The 17,953-nt window shown below is 51.8% G+C and overlaps 1 protein-coding gene across 1 annotated transcript; it reads left to right on the plus strand.

Annotated features, from left to right (window-relative positions):
* The first annotated feature begins 436 nt into the window (after window positions 1-436).
* On the plus strand, window positions 437-17,220 carry GASK1A (golgi associated kinase 1A). Its single transcript, XM_039709758.1, has 5 exons — window positions 437-732; window positions 10,733-11,557; window positions 15,006-15,128; window positions 15,412-15,515; window positions 16,081-17,220. Exons 1-5 carry the CDS (start codon window positions 730-732, stop codon window positions 16,289-16,291), a joined length of 1,266 nt encoding a protein of 421 aa, XP_039565692.1. The 5' UTR covers window positions 437-729; the 3' UTR covers window positions 16,292-17,220.
* Window positions 17,221-17,953: the final 733 nt, after the last annotated feature.

The following is a 17,953-nucleotide window of genomic DNA, read 5'->3' on the forward strand; positions in this document are numbered from 1 at the left end:
CTGAAAGGCAAAGAAATGCTAAAAAAGACCTGCAAAGAGCAGGTTTTTGGGCATTCATGTGCAGACCTCTGTTTGCTTTCCTGGCTCTGGGGTCTGTGTGGCCCCTGGGGCTCTACTGGTCCCTCTGCTTGGCTGGCACTGGGGTCACTGGGAACAAACGGGCTTGGGAGGAGCACGTGTGTCTTCATCTCCTTCTGGCTCAAATTTGCCCTTGGTATTGGAAAAAAAAAAAAAAAAAGGCAGCAAAAAAGCAGCAAGAAGGGCTTTTATTGTGAAAAAGAGACTTTTCAAATGCCCGTTCCCCCCTTCCCAGCCTCTCCACTCCCCTCCTCACAGGGAGGTGGGTCCGGGACGAGGCAGAGTTTGAAAACTCACAGCCGAAGTTTGAAGGGTGTCCTGCTGCCCGGGGGGAAGCGGCGGCGTGCGGTGACAGAGCCCCGCAGCCCCTGCAAGGCGGGCTGCAAGGCAGCGGGGACCCCTGAGGGCACCCCTGGGTGACAGCCCCCGGCTGTCATTGATGGCCTGGGGACGGAAAGCGGGCTCATTAGTTGCTGGATAATTTTTTAAAAAAATTTAATTTTTTTTTACTGCTATTTTAAATTTTTGTGCGTGTTCTGTGTGGGTTCCTGGTGTCTTGTGGAAGTGCCACAGGCGGCCGGCACCCGGCTGAGGAGGTGACCGTGTGCCGTGCCGCCCAGAGAAGCACATGAGGAGCTGCTGCTGTGAGACATGGTAGGATTTAGGGGTTTCCTTGCTGAGCTGATGGTGGGGAGCAGCGCTGGGTTTGCCCCGTGGGATGCGAGGTACATCCCGGGTGTGTCCATCCTGGGGGCAGCTTGTGCCGGGCCGCTCGCAGGGTCAGAGCAGGGTGAGCCAAGCGGGGCGGGGAGCGCTACAGCTCTGCTCTGCCCTTAAAAGAGCTAGGATGGAGCGAGCAGATTGCAGGAATGCTCTGGGGATGGACAGAGCAGATTGTCGGGATGCCCCCGAGGGCAGTGCCTGGGGCTGCCGTGGCTAAAGCCCTGCTGTCAGCCAGGGAGGTGAGGACACTCCCTCAGCCAAAAGCCTCCTCTTTTGGTGGCCAGGTGGCACTGCTGCAGGCAGCCAAGCGCAGGCAGGGATCACGGCGAGCCGCTTGTGCTTTCTGCTGGGTCCTGACAAAGCACAGCACTTTCATCAAAAAGCCACAAATTCCGCCAGTTTGGCATGGGGAAACTTCACCTCCCTCCCAAGAAATGTTGTGCTTCCCCAGCATCAGAAGGTTTATCCACATCTGTAGCTTGTTCCAAACCTTAGGGTGGTGTTTCATGTCACCTAGTTGTAGTGCTCCAGTTTGGAACCTCCCTTGGCAGACCCATCTGAGCAAGCACACGTCAGCTGAGCTGGGATGATCCCCCGTGCCCCATGACCCCTGCCCCACCAGGGACACGGGGCTGTCATGCAGGGAGTTTGCATGTGCCGGGGGCTCTGTCCCTGCTTCACCACCTCAGCCCTTGCCAAGCTTGTGTTGGGCAGGGATTGCAAACCTGTGATGGATGAGCTGAGGAGATGCCTGGTGCTGCTGCCAGAAACTGGTCATTTGTGTCACTGAGGCATTTTTATGTGCTCAGGAGTGTGCTGATGACTCAGAGCATCTCTGGGGGCAGTGCTGCTGTGCCAGCCTTCACTGGAGTGTGTGTGTCTGTGTCCAGGGAACGCTACTGCCATGCTTTAGGCTTTCCATCCTACAGTTTGCATAGGGTGCTTTGGGTTTCTTAATTAATGAACTTCAGCAGCAGGAAAAAATTACAAGGCTGGGGCTCATGTCACCCATTTTGGGTTTGGAGATAACTCCTCCCTGTCAAAGGGAAAAGCAAGGCAACTCTCCCCATACCAGCCTTTTGTCTGCACCAACATTTTTCTGCACAAGCCTTCACTGTGAAGCCTTTCAAAGCCTGTACAGCCTTTCAAAGCCAGGTACCTGGTGTGGTCTCTCCTGTGAGAATGGGATATTTACTTTTTGCCAGGATTTCCATTTTGCCTTGGCAAAGGAAGGTCTGCTTCTGCAGTCCTTCCCCTTTGTGAGCTCCTGCATTGACTGCTTTGATTTTACCTGTAATCTGGGTTTGCTCTGAGCACCTGTAGGTAGGGCAGTGGTGGTCATGAGGAATAAATCCAGGCTATGCCCCCAGCTGATCATCTTGTTGCTTCATTTGCAGCAAAACCCCAAACAAAATGTTCGAGATGGTTTTTGACTCCTTTCAAAATCGCCAGGAGGGTGCCCCACTTGCAGAAAGGCAGGGGGATGCCAGCTGTGAGCTCCTGTGTTGGTATGGAGAGCACGCTTGCAGCCCGACCTGCCACAGCAGAGAGGGCTGGGGGTGACTGCATCACAGAAACATCTTCTTTCTTCTGCCTTCAGAATCTGCCAGAGAGTAGTTTCCAGTTGCTGTTGTTTGCCTAGGATGAGGCACTCTAAATATGAGGGGCTGATTACACTATGTTAATCCTCTGGCATAGATTCCAAAAGCCTCAATTACTCCTTCTTTTCCAATGCTCAGTAACTCCACTCCACCTGCAGCTACTTGCCTTGCCCTGAAGGAAAAGCCCCTTTCCTGTGAGCCTGGCTGCACCAATGCTCATACCTGGTTTGCTCTGCTTGCTCACCCCATGGGTTTTGCTAGGAGAAGAAGCAGGCTGGGAGTGGCTGCCAGTAGGCTTTGGTCAGGATGGGGTCTGCAGGACACAGGCAGCACTCAGAGCCAAATGGCAAGCAGTTTTCTTCCCCTTTTTTTCTCTTTTAGATGTAATGGTTTAACAGGAGGAAAATAGAGTTGCCTTTCTGCAGCTGAGGCCAGGGCTGGTATGAACAATTCTGTTTTGAAGAAAGCCCACAGGGCTGAAAGGCCCCGCTGTCCTCCTCCTTCTCCCTCCCCTTTGGAATCCCACGAATGCACTTTCCTGCTCTCCAGGAAGGGGAAAAAGCTGACAGTCAGCTCAGGGAAACCCAACTGTCTGACTTGGGCAACTTCCACTGAAACTCCAACAAGGGAATCCAGTGCTACTCCTTGCCAACACCCCAAGGAGGCTTTTGTGAGCCCCCACTGGGCACCAAGCAAGCATTCTTGTTCCCTGGTGCTGTCCACCAGATAGAAAAGGAAACTGAAAATAAATGTATCAAAATCCCCCCTTCTCAAAATATGGAAAAAACATGACCCCGATAAAATAAATAAAACCAAACTGAATGCCAAAATGTGTGAGAGTTTTAGCAGCATTCCAGGCATTCACAAGCAGGATTGGCAAACTCATCAAGAGGAGGAGGAAATAAAATGTGATTTTATTGTAATGTATTCCTCCCCATATTAAATACAGCCCAGAACACATTGCAAGAGGGACGTGGCTTTCCAGCACCTCTGCTCTTTGCCTGTTATGTGCAGAGGAGCTGCAGCAGCACAGCCCCTCTGGGGATGCCAAACCAGAGCTGGTGAGGAGACCAGAGATGCATCAAGAGAAGCTACTGGGGTGAGGGGAGTTGTGAAGAAGAGGGTCCATGGCTCCCAGATTGCAGTTCTTACGTCCCTGGGTTTGGACATCCCAAAGGAGTCAGCTGCTATGGTCTGTGGCTGGAACCTGCTGAGGAGCAGGACTGTCCGCTCCAGAATGCCACAGGAGCAAAGCACGTTCTTCTTCTCCAGAAGAAACTCAGGGTTGGAGGCTGTTTGTGTGTGGGACTTGAAGGGAAGGAGTCCAGCCCACGGGCCCGGGGCTGCTGCCCTCCTCCAAAGCATCCCCTGTACAAGCCCTCAGAAACAAAGGCAAGACTGTTCCAGAGGAGCGGGGCATGAGGCACAGATGTTGCACAAAGGCAAGCCACATCTGTTTCACTGGGGAAGGGGCCCCCTGCTCGCTGCTTCAGCAGGCAGATGGGAAAGCTGCTCTGAAAACTTACAGAGCTGAGTGCAACAGGCTGGCCGGGAAACTGGGACGAGGGGAGGGGGAAAAGGGAAACCTGGCAGGAGCTTGCACGGCAGTGGTGGAGTGAGGGAGCAACAGCCTCCCAAAACTGCTGCTTTCCCTCCTCGACGTCCCTGCCAGGAATTTCTAGGTTGTGCTGCTCTCATGTAAGTGTGAGGGCTAAGGCAATGAGCAGAGGGAGAGGAGGGAAGGTGAAGAGGACCTCCCTTGTCCCCTGAGGATAGTAGGACAGTCGTGCATTCAGGGCTGCCCAGGTCCTCACTGTCCCCTGTGAGCACGGGATGCTGCTTCAGGTCCTCGGTGATCTGGATGATTTGGGTGCAGGTTGATATCACCTTTAATGGTGAAAAGTAAGGGAGATGTTTGCACATGCAAATGACAGCAGACGTGTGCATCTCAGTGACAGGCTCTGAAAGATTTCCATCAATCTCCTGGGAGATGTGTCTCCAAGAAGTGGAAGATCCAATTAAGTGCAAGAGTCTGCAGTAAAAGCCCTGACTCTGAACTTAAACAGGAGAAAGATAAGGCACGTGAAAGCTTTTAGTTTGCTTACTTTAAGCAGAAGAAGTGTGGCATCCTGGAGGCTGTTTATTTTTGTGGTGCTTCATGGTGACTTCTGGGATTAAACCAGAGTGGACCTGCACTTCACTGTACATAGCACCAGGATGACAAACTGCCTGTCCATCCCACACAGAGCTGAATCTTAACTGTCTGCAAGCTGAGATTTACACAGTGGGAGTGAGGAGAATTATGAATCTTTCCTTTTGCTCAGTGAAAATCACATGATTTTGGGGTAAGGAAAATGTCATCACAGGACAAGCAAGTCCCTGCTGGTACCCTGCAGAGCTTTAGTCCACACCAGGTACAGGACAAGGTGTGTGTCCCCTCTGGGTCCCCCCAGGCAGCAGTCCTGACCTCAGCTGCACCCCATGGTGTGGTGTCCTCTGTCTCCTGCTCCAGGTCTTCCTTCTTCAGAGATACTGAGCAGGACATTTGGGATGCTGGGAGCCTTGCCACTCTTGTAAGCTGCTCCTGGAGAGGGCGAGGAGTTTACAAGCCTGTGTTTCTGCTGTACTTCTTTGGTGCATAACTCAACTGGGAGCAGAAGGTGCAATGGGAACAGCACTGTTAAACAGAGCAGTTTGCAGCTGTGGCTGAAGATTTTGTTCAAAATGGTCCTTTGGATGATGGATGTGTGAGAAGGGGCTGTGCTTAGCCTATGGCTGTGCAGAGAAGAACCTCCAGGTCAAGGAGCCTCCCAAAAACTGGAAATAGTCACTCTGGGTGGGAGGTTTAGAGCAAGAAAGAGGACATTTCATCCCTGGGAAGCAAAAAGCTCAAGGAGCTGGTGCAGGGCCTGGAACCAAGGACACGCCAGGTTATTACTAGAGAGAGGCTGTGGAGCTTGAAGGTTTCCAAGGTTTTTGTAATTTGCTGCCCCAAGGCCATAGTGATAACTGGGAAGAACTGTGAAAGCAACATTATTTGGGAAGTTAAAGGTGGTGTGTTGGCACCATCCCTTTGAAGTCAGTGCCCAGCCTGAACAGGGCCAACACTGTCTGGTCCAGTTATGCTGCTGCCAGAGTGCTGCCCTCTGCTAGTGCAAAGCACGCTTGTCTTGCACTTAGGCTATAAATGATCCCAGAAGCTTTGCAGACTGTCCAAAATTTAGCAAGGACAGCATGTTTTAAGGTTTCATCCCAGGCAATTTAACTCGGTCATTTTCTGGTTTGGTTTTGGACATGTTGGTGGGGAGGTTTGTGTGTCAGCTCTGAGGACTTTGCTGACTCTGCAGGGAAGGACCCAGCACCATGTGGTGATGTGTCACATTTCCATCTCCCCAGCTTCAGCTGACCCAATATTTGCTGTGACTCTGTTTCACAGGCTTTATGGGAGCAGTCCCCTTTCCCACCTTCCCAGTGCCTGGCTTGAGCTTCCCAAGCCACTTGTGTGGAAGAGGGGCTGGAAGAGCACCTTGAGCAGACAGGCATGGCCTACCTGCCACATCCCTGTCCTGGAGCCAAGCCAGATGATCTTCAGGGTGTCTGCAGAGTGCCAAATTGTAGTGAGGTCATGGTTCTCCCCTCTGGAAAGGCATTTCTGATGGAAAAAACACCTTCATCTCTGGGGGAAAAAGCCCAGACACAAAGCTGGTGTGGGTCTGCTAGGAATTGCAGCCACAGTGATGGATCATGATGCCAAATGAAGGGCTCTTATTCTTCATGCCCCGTGGGGATGTGGGTGCAGGTGAGTGTTGGTGGAGCTGTCCCCATGTGCTAGAGGAGCACGGCAGACCTGCCCTCCTGGGGAGCCACTCTGAGCCAGAGCTACCTTTGGGACTGGCAATCATCATTTAATAGCTGTCTTTAAATTCCCACTCTGCCAGCCATCTGTCTTCCCTGGGCAGGATAATATAGGAAGGCAATTGTGCACTTGAATGATGGGCCACGGACCCTGCCAAGCATTTCCCTCTGCTCAGACTTGCCCGGAGTCATTCCAGGGATGAAGAGGTTTTGTCTTGCTTCCATGTCCTTCCTCTGCATGGTTACAGGTCTCCAGCCCACATGCCATGCCCTTAACAAACCAAGAAAACCTCCTGCACAATATGAAGAGGAAGAGGCTGCTCCAATCCCAGGTCAGATTGATGTGCCCGCTCTCCCATTGCACCGGGAGCTGCCGCAAGCACCATGTGTGGGTGCAAGGCTCTGGAGGCATTCCCAGAGGTGGGGGGCAGGCAGACGAGCTTTCCCACTTGTTTTTCAAGCAGCCTTTGTTAAAACTGGTCACGGCAGGCTGCACCTCCTGCTGCCCAGGCGGTTTTGCGGTTCACTGGGCGGGCAGCGAGCGCGGGGCCGGGAGGGCGAGCAGAGCCCTGCGTGCTGCACCCCCTGTGCAGAGCACACCCAGTGTGCACCCAGATAAATGCACGGGCCTGCCTTCAACCTGCTCATCTGCAGGTCACCTTTGGCAAAGTCCTCTGAGCTTGGGAGTCTAGGGCAGGCAGGTGGCCAAGAGTGACATGGCCATGGCTGAGCCACCCTGGCTCCGTTGGGCACCTCTTTGGGACACTGGGATTTACTGCTGAAGGCATCTTGCAGTGCCAGTGCAGGGGCAGGAGGACTCTTTTGAATGCCAGAGGAAAGCAGGAATCAATCCAGTTTTCAACAGCCACGTATTTCCGTGTCGTCTTTCTAGTCTCAGGGCTGTTTCTTACATTCTTGGATAATGAAGTTTGGGGTTTGTTTTTCTTTTCTTTCAAGCTCGACAAAGCCAATTTGATGCACTTTGAAAAGAAATTGGAAACAGGCTTCTCTGCTTCAAATTCTGCCAAGGTTCAAGTGTCCTGGGAATACAATGTCAAGGATAACCCTCCCCCACCTCAGCCCCAACTAGACTTAGAAAGTTTTATCTCCTAGCATCTAAGCTGCACAGCTCTCCACTGTGCCTTTAGAGCCTGGGCTGTGCTGTATGTCTCTCTGATAAGTGAGAATATATATTATTTACTTATTGGCATCCTGGAACAAGTAGTACCTCTCTTAAACCTTTTTATGGATTTTGCCTGCTGGGAAAAGGACCTAATTTCTGGCAAAGACATGCTGTACTGTCAGTATGTCAGCCTGGCAAAGCAGAGCTGTACGTATGGTTTGCATTTCGGGTTGAATCGAAGCCACAGCTTAAACTGCAGCATTTTTTTACAGCATGGGCTCAGAGAAAGGCTCTTTGGAAAACTATTTACCCAGGGCTTGTAAATACAGTATTATTTCTGCAATGTTTTATCACCCAGGTTATTATTAAATTTGCAATATCAACCACCAGAAATAACAGAGAGACTGCACTTGCGCCTTTTTTGTTTCTTTTTGTTGTTGATGTGGCAGGGAAATCCTGAGTGGTGCTGGGGGAGGGAACCTCTGCTGGCCCTTGCCCAACTTCACAGCCCAGGGTTTCGAGTTCAGGGTGGGAGAGCAGTGGGGCTCTAACTTGTGGTGCCCAAACCCGAGCTCACTGACAAGGAAGACAAAGTGGGTTCGGACAATAATGATTCCTTAACCACTTGGACTCTAAACTGACTTGACATTAAAAACCCAGCAATCGTTGCCATCCATTTGGCATACTCTGTTCTCTGGCTGTGGGTTAAAATGGATTTTTCCTGCAGTGCTTTGAAGATTCTCCATGTGGCTCCCACATGAATTCTCCCCACAGGATCCTGGAAGTTTTGGCAGACAGGCTTTTTAGATACCCAGAGATGGTATAAGCAACCAGAGGGTTATTATCAGCTGGATAACAAAAACAATCACCCTGAAAATCCTCCGTGCTGAAGAAAAGGGTTACAGGGTTTTTGGTGAGAGTGGGATGGGCTGTGTCTCTCAAGAAGGGTGGGACAGGGGAGGTGCTGGAAAAACATGCCCAAGAAAGCACAGATTGGGAAGGGACGACTTGGCTCGATGCAGAAGGGAATACTGAGATTTACAGTTAGCCCTGTCCTTTGGGATCGATGCCATAGATATCACTGCTGTTAATTCAGCATACTTTGAGGCCAGAGGAACAGACTGTGAGGCACTTCCAGTGATGATTAGAAAGGAGTGTGGATATCAGGATACCAGGATCAGCCCTTTGTATGCCACAGAGTTATTTTACTATGGTTAAACTAGGATTTAGACTTGCACCTCCCCTAAACTCTTGTTTGGGAGGTCAGACATGGATTTCAGGTGTTTGGGAAAGAATGTGTGTCTGCACTCTGCAGAATTTCTTGAAATCTGGGACATGAAGGTTTTGAGAAGCTGAGCTTGGGTGTTGCTTGTGTCACTTGGCATTGGCTGTGATTCCACTTGAATCATTACCCCATTCAAGTGGGAGAGAGCTGGGATCACAACCAGCCTCTTGACAGAAGTCCTGCTGCCCCTCAGGGTGCTCAGGGGTGCTCACACTCATTCCCTCCCCAGAGAGGCACCTAAGACAATGATTTAGCCATGCAGTTTGGTGCCTGGGACAGTTAATGCCAAGCCTTGAATAACCCTGCTGGTGATCTAGGACAGGACATCCCTCTCTGGACAGTCTCACCCTAGCCTAGGTCCTTTCCACTCTGGGATAAAGCAGAGGTCCCCTGGCAGGTCCTAAAGACCTGTACCAGGCAGCCCCTGGTTCCTGGCAGAGGCTGCTGTAAACCCTGTCTGAAAAAGAGCATTTATATTTTGCTGCGCTACATTGTGTTTCTGGGAGAGAAGCAATTAAGTGAGAGCTATAAAGCTGAATCACTCCAAGTGCACCATCAATAGCTCTTATAAACTGCATTAAATCTGCTCAGTCCTTGAAAGGGAGCCATGGCAGGAAGCAGTGGTTGGGGCCAGCGATTCGGTGCCTGCTCTTGCCCCCCTCAGCTGATGCAGTGTCTTTCAAGGGATGTGGCTCCTCACCAGGGGGCTGCCTGAAGCAGTCCCCCCAAGCTGAGGACATGAAGCCTGATGGATTTTAGGATGGTGCTGTGTCAGCTCATAAGCTCATGCACTGGGGTTGCCTGGGGCAGCTGCGCATGGGGCAGGAGTTGTGCTGGTGGTGGGTCCCTGTGGTCAGTGGGAGCCTGTGGCCCTAAAAGCCCCACAGCTGAAATGCTTTTGCTTCCCCAGCTGTTTTCTGGAAGTAATTCTGGCTGCTGGCTCTCACCTCCCCAGCTTTTTAGCTCTTTTTTTTCAATCTTTTCCTCTTATAAACAGTCTCTTATCCCTTCTTTGGCAATATATTGTCCTGCTGTGTCTGCCATGGATATGCTTGTGCTTCCAAAATAAATAATTGGAAAAAAATGTATCCACTTGACCATTGCCTTGACTCCAGTGTGGGTTTGAACTGCTTGGAAATGCCTGTTGAAAGCAGAGAAATGGTGCCAAGGTGCTTTTTGTGGCTCCTGCCTCCTGAAGTGTGTGAGGCTGCCCAAACCCGAGTGAATGAGGCATGGGTGCAGCATGGTCCAGGGACTGGATTGGCTTGGAGAATATCTGCCATCTGCCAGGGATGGGGCCTCCACAGCTTATCTGAGCAACCTGTTCCAATGCCTCAACACTCTCACAGTTAAGAATTTTTTCCTAATGTCTAATCTGAACCTCTCTTTCAGTTTAAAGTCCTTTTCCCTTGTCCTGTCACTCCACATCCTTGTAAAAAATTCCTCTCCAGCTCTCATGTGGGCCCCTTTAGGGACAGGAAGGTGCTGTAAGTTCTCCCCAGAGCTCCAGAGGCCTTGTCTCAGCACACATTGAGATATCCAAATTATAGGTTCAGTGTGCTACCAGAAGAGGAACCAGTGATGATGCCCATAGTAGGGTCTGAAAAATAAAACCTCTTAGGAACTGGAAAGTGTCCACATCTAGACGGGAATGTGCTCTGGGTTTGGTGTTTTTTTTTTTTTTTTTTTTTTTTTTTTAGGAACTGGAAAGTGTCCACATCTAGACAGGAATGTGCTCTGGGTTTGGTTGTTTTTTTTTTTTTCCCCCCATTTCTTGGGTCTTTAAAGCAAAATATTTGACCATGAAAAATTCATTGCCCATAAGGTCATCCTGTACCTCAGTGCTGCAGATATGGCAGCCTCTGGGTGGGGAGTGGGCTCTGGCTCTGATTTGCTTCTGAAGGGACTGCAGCCAATTTCTGGCACAAATCCTGGCACAAATCCATGGCCCTGCTGCCACAGTGGAACACCTCTTGCAGGGATCACACAAGCAGAGGGGCTGCTTCCCTGAAGCAAGCCCTGCCTGCAGTGACACTCCAGCGTCATTCCTCCTTTCTGTCCCCACAGGCGCAGCGCCCATGGCGAAGGACGGGCATGAAGCCCCCAGCCCCAGCAGCTGTCGGGGTGCTGCTGGCCCTGGCCCTGCTGGCTCTCCTCCACCTGCCCCCAGCCCCGGAGCACTCCCTGCTCCCACTGCCGGCCTCGTCCCCCCCAGGGCCCCCGAGGGAGGCGGCTGCCCCCGTGTCTGCAGGACAAGCCCACAGGAGAAGGCTCCCCATGCCCCGCGCTCACCCGCAGCAGGAGCAGGCCCCTGCCCGGGGCAGGAGGCACAGGGGGCTGGAGAGGAACACTCCCCCTTGGCTCTCTGCTGACGACCTCCAGAAGATGTGGCTGCTGTCCAGCGGGCAGGTGGTCTCCAAAACCCGTGTCCCTGCCCATGGGCAAATCCTGCGAGTGAGGCTGCGTGCCGTGGGGGACGCCAAGGGAGATGCCAAGGAGGATGTCTTGGCAGCCAGCCCGGAAGGAGACTGCCAGGATGGGCGCTGTGGGCTCATCAAGCGGCCCGGGGACCTGTACGAGGTGCTGGCCTTCCACCTGGACAGGGTGCTGGGGCTGAACCGCAGCCTGCCCGCCGTGGCCCGGCGCTTCAGCAGCCGCCTCCTGCCCTACAGCTACACCGACGGCGCCCTGCGCCCCGTCATCTGGTGGGCTCCTGACCTCCAGCACCTGGAGGATGCCAACAATGACCAGAACTCCTGTGCCCTGGGGTGGCTGCAGTACCAGGAGATGCTGCAGCCCCACAGACCGATGCCGGTGGCCAGGGATGCTCCCTGCTCCAGCATCCCACACAGCGAGTGGAGCCGCCTGGCCCTCTTTGACTTTCTTCTCCAGGTAGGACTGTGGTGATTGAGGCCACCTGTCCCATCAGCTGTGGCACCCGGGTTCCCCTGCACCTGTATTGTCTGACCAGGGTCTCCTGCTCTGGGGGGTCACATCAGGTGTGGTTCCTTGGGATGTCTTTTCACTCTTCAGCTGATGGGGAGCAGCAGAACTTCATGCAGAAGCACTTTGGCCTGAGTATGGTCCATGTGTGGGACTCACAGGCTGGTTGTGGTGAGTCTGTCCTCGCGTGGGCAAGCTTTCTGCTGTTCATTTTGTGCTGGCAGAGGCTTGGGACATCCCTAGAGACATCCCTAGGGCATCCCTAGGGATAAGCAGCATGTCTTGCAGCAGCCCCATCACATCCAAACTCAGGGATGTGCTGCTGGCATTGGAAATAAGGAGCTGTGCCTTGGACAGTGCTGCCTTCCTCCTCCTCCTCGGCGTTAATAGCACTTAATCTTCTGTCTGGAAAATCAAACCCTGCTGCTACAAGGGATTACAACAGTATCCCAGAGAGTTATCAGGTCTTGGAGGGCAGCTGTGAGGAGGCAAAAGTGATTTCTGTGGAGAAAAAGAAAGCCTGTTTAGGCAGCTGGGGGCTGGTTGTCAGACAAGAGAAAACTGCCTGAAAGGACAAGTATTAATACCAAAAAAAAAAGGAAAAGGGAGGAAAGAAAAAAACCCCAAACTACTAAATAAAAGGTTTTCCTTATTATTTCTCTTTTTTTACAAGTATGGCTGGCAGAGGTGGAGCTGTTCTGGCTGGGCTTGAAAATATTTTAGCTGAAACAACCAGAGAAATGAGAAGATTAACCAATCCCCTTCCCTTCCCCAGGCCAAAATACCGCTGAGTGCAGTGGAAAGGCTGAGACTGCAGGAGAAAGTATCTAGTTCTAAGAGAGTTCCTTCCAAGGGCTGAAGCAGTGCAATGATAAATTCAAGGGCAATCCACAGGTTCTCCTCAGTAATTATAATGGAATCCCCCCCATGCAGAACAAGTCACATAAAGGTAAAGAGGATATTATAGAAGTGGAGTAGCATCTTTCAGAAATGGCTTTAGCATCTCCCACACTTGCTGGGGAAGGAGAAGTTGGTGAGATTTGAGCCCTGTTGTACCTTGGCATTGAAATCTTGGTAGTCTTCTTCAATTTCCCTTAAAATTTGGCTTCTTCTGTGTTAATTTCTCTTGGTGTTTGCCATAAGGGAAACCCCCCACTATGTTCAAAGTTTTAGTGGGGGCAAAATGCCAAGCCTGATGGAAAAGGGACAGCTGCTGATGGCTTTGTCCTGCACTTAAAGACAGCCAAAACCAAATCAGCTCTGAGCCACATCCCTTCCCTGGGACACCCTCTTCCCAGCCAGGGGGAGAGCAAGGAAAATTTCCCTAGGGGAAGCCATTCCAGGCTGAATCATAACTGGAAAAATCTATCAGATGCAAGGGGATGCCCCAGGATGGGCGTAAGAGGGGCTGAAGGTGAGCTTCCAGTAATGTTTGAGCTTGGATGGGAGACAGTGTGACTCATGTATTTGTGTTCCAGCAATAACACCAAAATTCCCATGAATTACAGCTGTTTAGGCTCTGGAAAGAAAAAATGAATACCAAAAAATCAGGGGAGGGCCAGGAGGGCTTGTCAGCATGTCAGGGCACTCTCAGCATCTCCACAGCCATCTGGTCCCTCTCCTGGGGCTCCGCTTGGACAGCAGATCTGGCTCCACCTCACACCTCTGCGCGTTCAGCACCGATCCACCTTGGTTTCACAGGTGCTCGTGGGTGGGTGAGCGGAGCGCTGAGCCTATTTAATGTCTCTGTAAGTTCTCTCAGGTTGTCTTCACCTTCTGTGCAGCCTGCAAAACAACATAGCAGGTGAGAGAAACTGGCCTGCTGAGCTCTCCTGTAGGCAGGCCGAGGAGATGCGAGGAGGAAATGTGATATTTTCTCCTGTTTCCATGTGTTTTGTGACAAGATGCTCAAGCACTTTTTCACTGGAGTGTCTCCCAATGGAGAAATACTGACCTGAGTTCTTCATTAAACCTCAGAAAACAGAGAGGTTTAAGAGGCTCTGGTGTGGGACTAATCCATCTTCTCAAAGGGTTATGAATGGAATGGCCATGGAGATCACAATTTGTGTTTCCCTGCAGCATCTTCTCCAGTGCTTGGTCAGTGTTTGGGTTCAGAGTGAGCTCTGTGTCAAAGCACAGCCTGTAGTTGGTAACTCGTGCTAATTACCAGGGCAAGGGGAATAGGCAGCCTCTGTGGGTCACTCGGCTGCTGTCTTCTTGTCACATGTAGATCCCTTCTGGATCACTGAGTCCTGCTCCAGCCCTCCCAGTGCTCCAGGAGCCTCTCTGTACCCCGAGCCCTGACTCCTGGGCTGGCACCAGCAATGCAGAGCAAATCTGCGAGTCAGGCATTTTCATGCTGCAACCACAGAAAACATATTTATTTTGTATTTTATATATATTTTTATATATATTCATATATATTTAAAGGAACATACGTGATGGTTTTTTATAAACAGGCTTTGAGATTGGGAGGAGGTGAGGCAGCTCCCCTACAGGGTCACGTCAGCACACAGCCATGGGGAGGTCTGCTGACAGCCAGGGTCCTGTCTGCCCTACAAATCACCCCGGAGGATGTACCAGCTGCTTCTGACACAGCTGAGGAAGCTCCATAAATACTGAGGCCAGGTCTGGCAGAGATTTATATCTTTTAAAAGCCCTTCATTCCTCCAAGGGTGTGGTTGAAGCACGAAGTTGTCAAGCAGCTCCAGGATTTCTGCAGGGAACTGGGATGGGAAGTAGGAGGTTTGACAGCCTGGACACCATGAAGCCTTAGCAGCACCTGCAAATGATTAAACACAAATGTAACTGAAACAAGTTACCGTGGCCCAGCTTAAATGTCAGGCATGCTCTGTGTATGCACAGGCTGCTTTTTCCCTTGCCAATACTTTTCCATTCATCTTTCCATTGAGAGCTGCTCAGGTTACTGTGGAGATGGAGGAAAGGTTACATATGTGACAGGAACCAGATGAAACCATCATACAGAGCACCAGAACTTGGAAAAATAAATTATTTTTGAGGTTTCAGACTCTAGGTTTCCTTGGGTGCTTTGTTGGTTTTTTAAATTCATTCATCATTGTGTACGTCTTCCCTTCATTTCAGTTGGAAGCACAACCCCTTCAGTTTGTGCAGATACAGAATGTGTAGGTACCAGGTGTCTGAACTCCATCAGAAAAGCCTGTCACCATCACCTTTCTCATCACCTTGTTCATGCCAAAGGGGTTCTGCACGTGTGCTTCCATTTCTTCTCACTCACCAGTGTGCGCAGCTTTTCCATTGCACGTCTCCTGAGGATCCCTAGAAACGTTTCATTTTCCTCTGTACAAGAACAGCTCACAACAGGACCTCCCCATCCCAGGCACATGTCCCTGTTACGGTCCCCAAATGTCTCCTGCAGGTTCATGACCGCCTGGACCGCTACTGCTGTGGGTTTCAGCCTGATCCCTCTGAGCCCTGCGTGGAGGAGATGCTCCACGAGAAGTGCCGGAATCCAGCAGAGCTGGTCCTGGTCCACATCCTGGTATGGCTCCCTGCTGTCCACGGGCTGCTCTGGGGATAACATGGGGGTGCCCGGGAGGCACTTGCAGGGCTGAGATGGTAGCAAAGGGAATGTAGGTCCCATGGTGACGCTGGGTCCCTGCATCCCATAGCTGGGAGGTATGCTCAGGCATGGAGGGACAAAGACGTTGGCATCTGCATTTCCCCAAAGACTCTCAGCCTTTCTCACTGCATTAAAAAGCAGCCTAAGCCCCACGCTGGTGTCTCTGCAGTGAGTGAACTTCTCCTTGCCATCCTGCTGGCAGGTCCGGAGGAGCGCGCCGTCCCGCCTGGTGTTCATCGACAACGCGGGCAGGCCACAGCACCCTGAGGAGAAGCTCAACTTCAGGCTCCTGCAAGGCATAGACAGGTAGGAATGTGCACGTGCTGAGCAAGGGCTGAGCTGGCGCTCAGGGGATGTCCAGCAGCCCTGTGTGTGCTCACCTTCTTGCTGCTTCTGGCCTCCCTGATGGGGCATCCCTCTGGATGGAGATGGATGTTCGGGATGTCCCCAGAACAGGGTGGGTGGCTAGGCTCTCAAAAACATCCCACGTGCCCCTGCCCTGAAAGTAACTCTTTATTCTGCTCTGGGTGGCTGATGGCAGGCTCCAAAGCCTATTTCCCCTCTCTAATTGGCAGCTGCACAAAAATAATGAATAATCAGGTATTCCAGCATTTCTTGCGCCATTGCCCATGAGGCATTTTGGCATGCTAGAGGCCTCTTGATTTGGAATTTGTTTGGGTCAGTGTCTGATGGAGCTATCCTGCATGCTCACCGTGGGTAGAGTTTTAAGCAGAAGGCTCCTTGTCCTGCATTCCTCTGGGTAGAGGAGCATTTCCTCTTGAAGCATAGTGGCTCTGCTGCTCCCTCTCTCCCTGCTCAGCCTTCCCTGGATAACCCCTTCCCTCCCTGTCTCTTCTGCTCCCCCCTGCAGCTTCCCAGCGGCGGCGGTGGCCACGCTGCGCTCGGGCAGGTTGCAGAGCCTGCTGCTGCAGTCCCTGCGCCTGGACCGCGAGCTCTGGGAGAGCCAGGGGGGCGCTGAGGGGCTGAGACCCCTGCTCCAGACCATTGACAGGAGGGCACAAATCCTGCTCCACCACATCCAGGAGCACAACCTGACGGTGTCTGGGGACTCGCCGCGCTGAACCGACCTCCGGCTGCATCAAAGTGCACATCCCAGCAGCCGTGGATGTACCTCATGGACCTTGTGAGGCTCCGTGCTGCTGCTGGGCTCTCCACAAGGTGTTTCCCCCTCACCTTGTAGGATGACCTGGAGTAGCAGATGGAACCACAGGGAGTAGGAAAGATGGGGAGGAGATGTCTCCTAAGACAAGCCACAGCTGCTTGAGAAAAGCAAGAGTCATCAAGTTATGGTCTCAGCACGGATTTTCAAAGGGAGGGCATATCCGTGAGGTTTTTTGGGTGCCTTTACTCACATGCACACAAACACACACACAGCAACTTTAGAAACTGGAGTTCAATTGGACAGTTGAACAGCTGACAGGGACCCTGGAAAGAGTTAAAGAAACAGTGGAAGAAGTCACTGGCAACCTTTCCTTGGCTTTTTGATGATGTTTTCACTATTTCCAAAACATGCCAGACAGAGAGGCAGGGGGAAAGCAGTGGGGAGCTTTCTATGTGGATTAAACAAAGACAAGACACTAGAGCTGAGCTCTGCCTTTCCCCCTGCAGAAGAGGTGATGTGTGCCTGCAAGTGAGCGTGATCCACTGCCTGAAGCTGAGACTAGGCAGGACCTTGAAGCTCAGCAGCATGGGGCAGCAGCTGCCCTCATAAAGCCCATGGTACCATCCCCAGTGAGAACCAGGTGCTGTGTGCCATGTGCCATGGTCCATGCATGTGCCTTGGTGGGTCTGGGCTCTGACAATGCTCTCAATGTCAGATTTGAAGATTTAAATTTCTCGTTTGCTCTTTGCCTTCACTGTCAGGGGATTAAAGGCAAAACTGCCCCACTTCTGAAAAGCACTCCTGGCTGCTCTCCTGGGCATGACTGCATGTAACTCTTCCCCAGGCTTGCAGAAATATGTTTTAACAAAAATGCCAAGCTATTTTAGCAGAAGGCAGTCGAGTGCAAAATGCTTCCTGAGCATGCTGGCACCTCCGGCGGAGCCCATCCTGTTCCTGTCACCCCTCAGGCTCTTTCCCAGCAGCCCATGCTGATGAAGCACAGCAGCATCCCAGCTAGGCGGGTCCTCAAGTGTCTGGGCAGAGAGATAATTCAAAATCAGAATGAACAGGAGGAAAAGAGATGCAGGGATGGGCTCAGTCATTGCCTGCAGTGTGCTTCCCAGCTGAGGCATGCAGTCCGTGTTTGCTTGGAGCAGTCAGTTCCTGGCCTGTGGGTTTATGATTTGCCACCAGAAGACTTTTTAAAGGCCTCCATTTCTCCAGTGTTACAGGCAGAGCATCCATTGCTTCAGGCACTCCAATTCCAGTTCAAGCCTTTGGAAAGTCTCAGTGAGACTGGCATTGGCACCCAGCTGCACCACGATACAGCTGCCCCATTGCAATAGCTTTGGAGAGCACAGCCACCCATGCAGTGGGAGAGGAAAAGCTGGGTATGGATACCTTCCCTGCTCCATCCTTCTCAGCACTATGTCTGTTTGAGAGCCTGCAAGGGGCTGCTCTAACACCCATGCTGATAAGCACAGACAATTACTTTTTCTCCCCTTTTCCCTCTTGCTGAGGAGAGGGTGAAGCGAGACGTGGGTGACATGAATCAACAAGCAGGCACAAGTGCTCTCAGGAAGCATCTGCACTCAGCATCACAGGCACAGCAGCATCCAAA

This window comes from Passer montanus, unplaced genomic scaffold (assembly GCF_014805655.1).
Source record: "Passer montanus isolate IOZ18808 unplaced genomic scaffold, ASM1480565v1 scaffold10, whole genome shotgun sequence".
Taxonomy (NCBI): domain Eukaryota; kingdom Metazoa; phylum Chordata; class Aves; order Passeriformes; family Passeridae; genus Passer; species Passer montanus.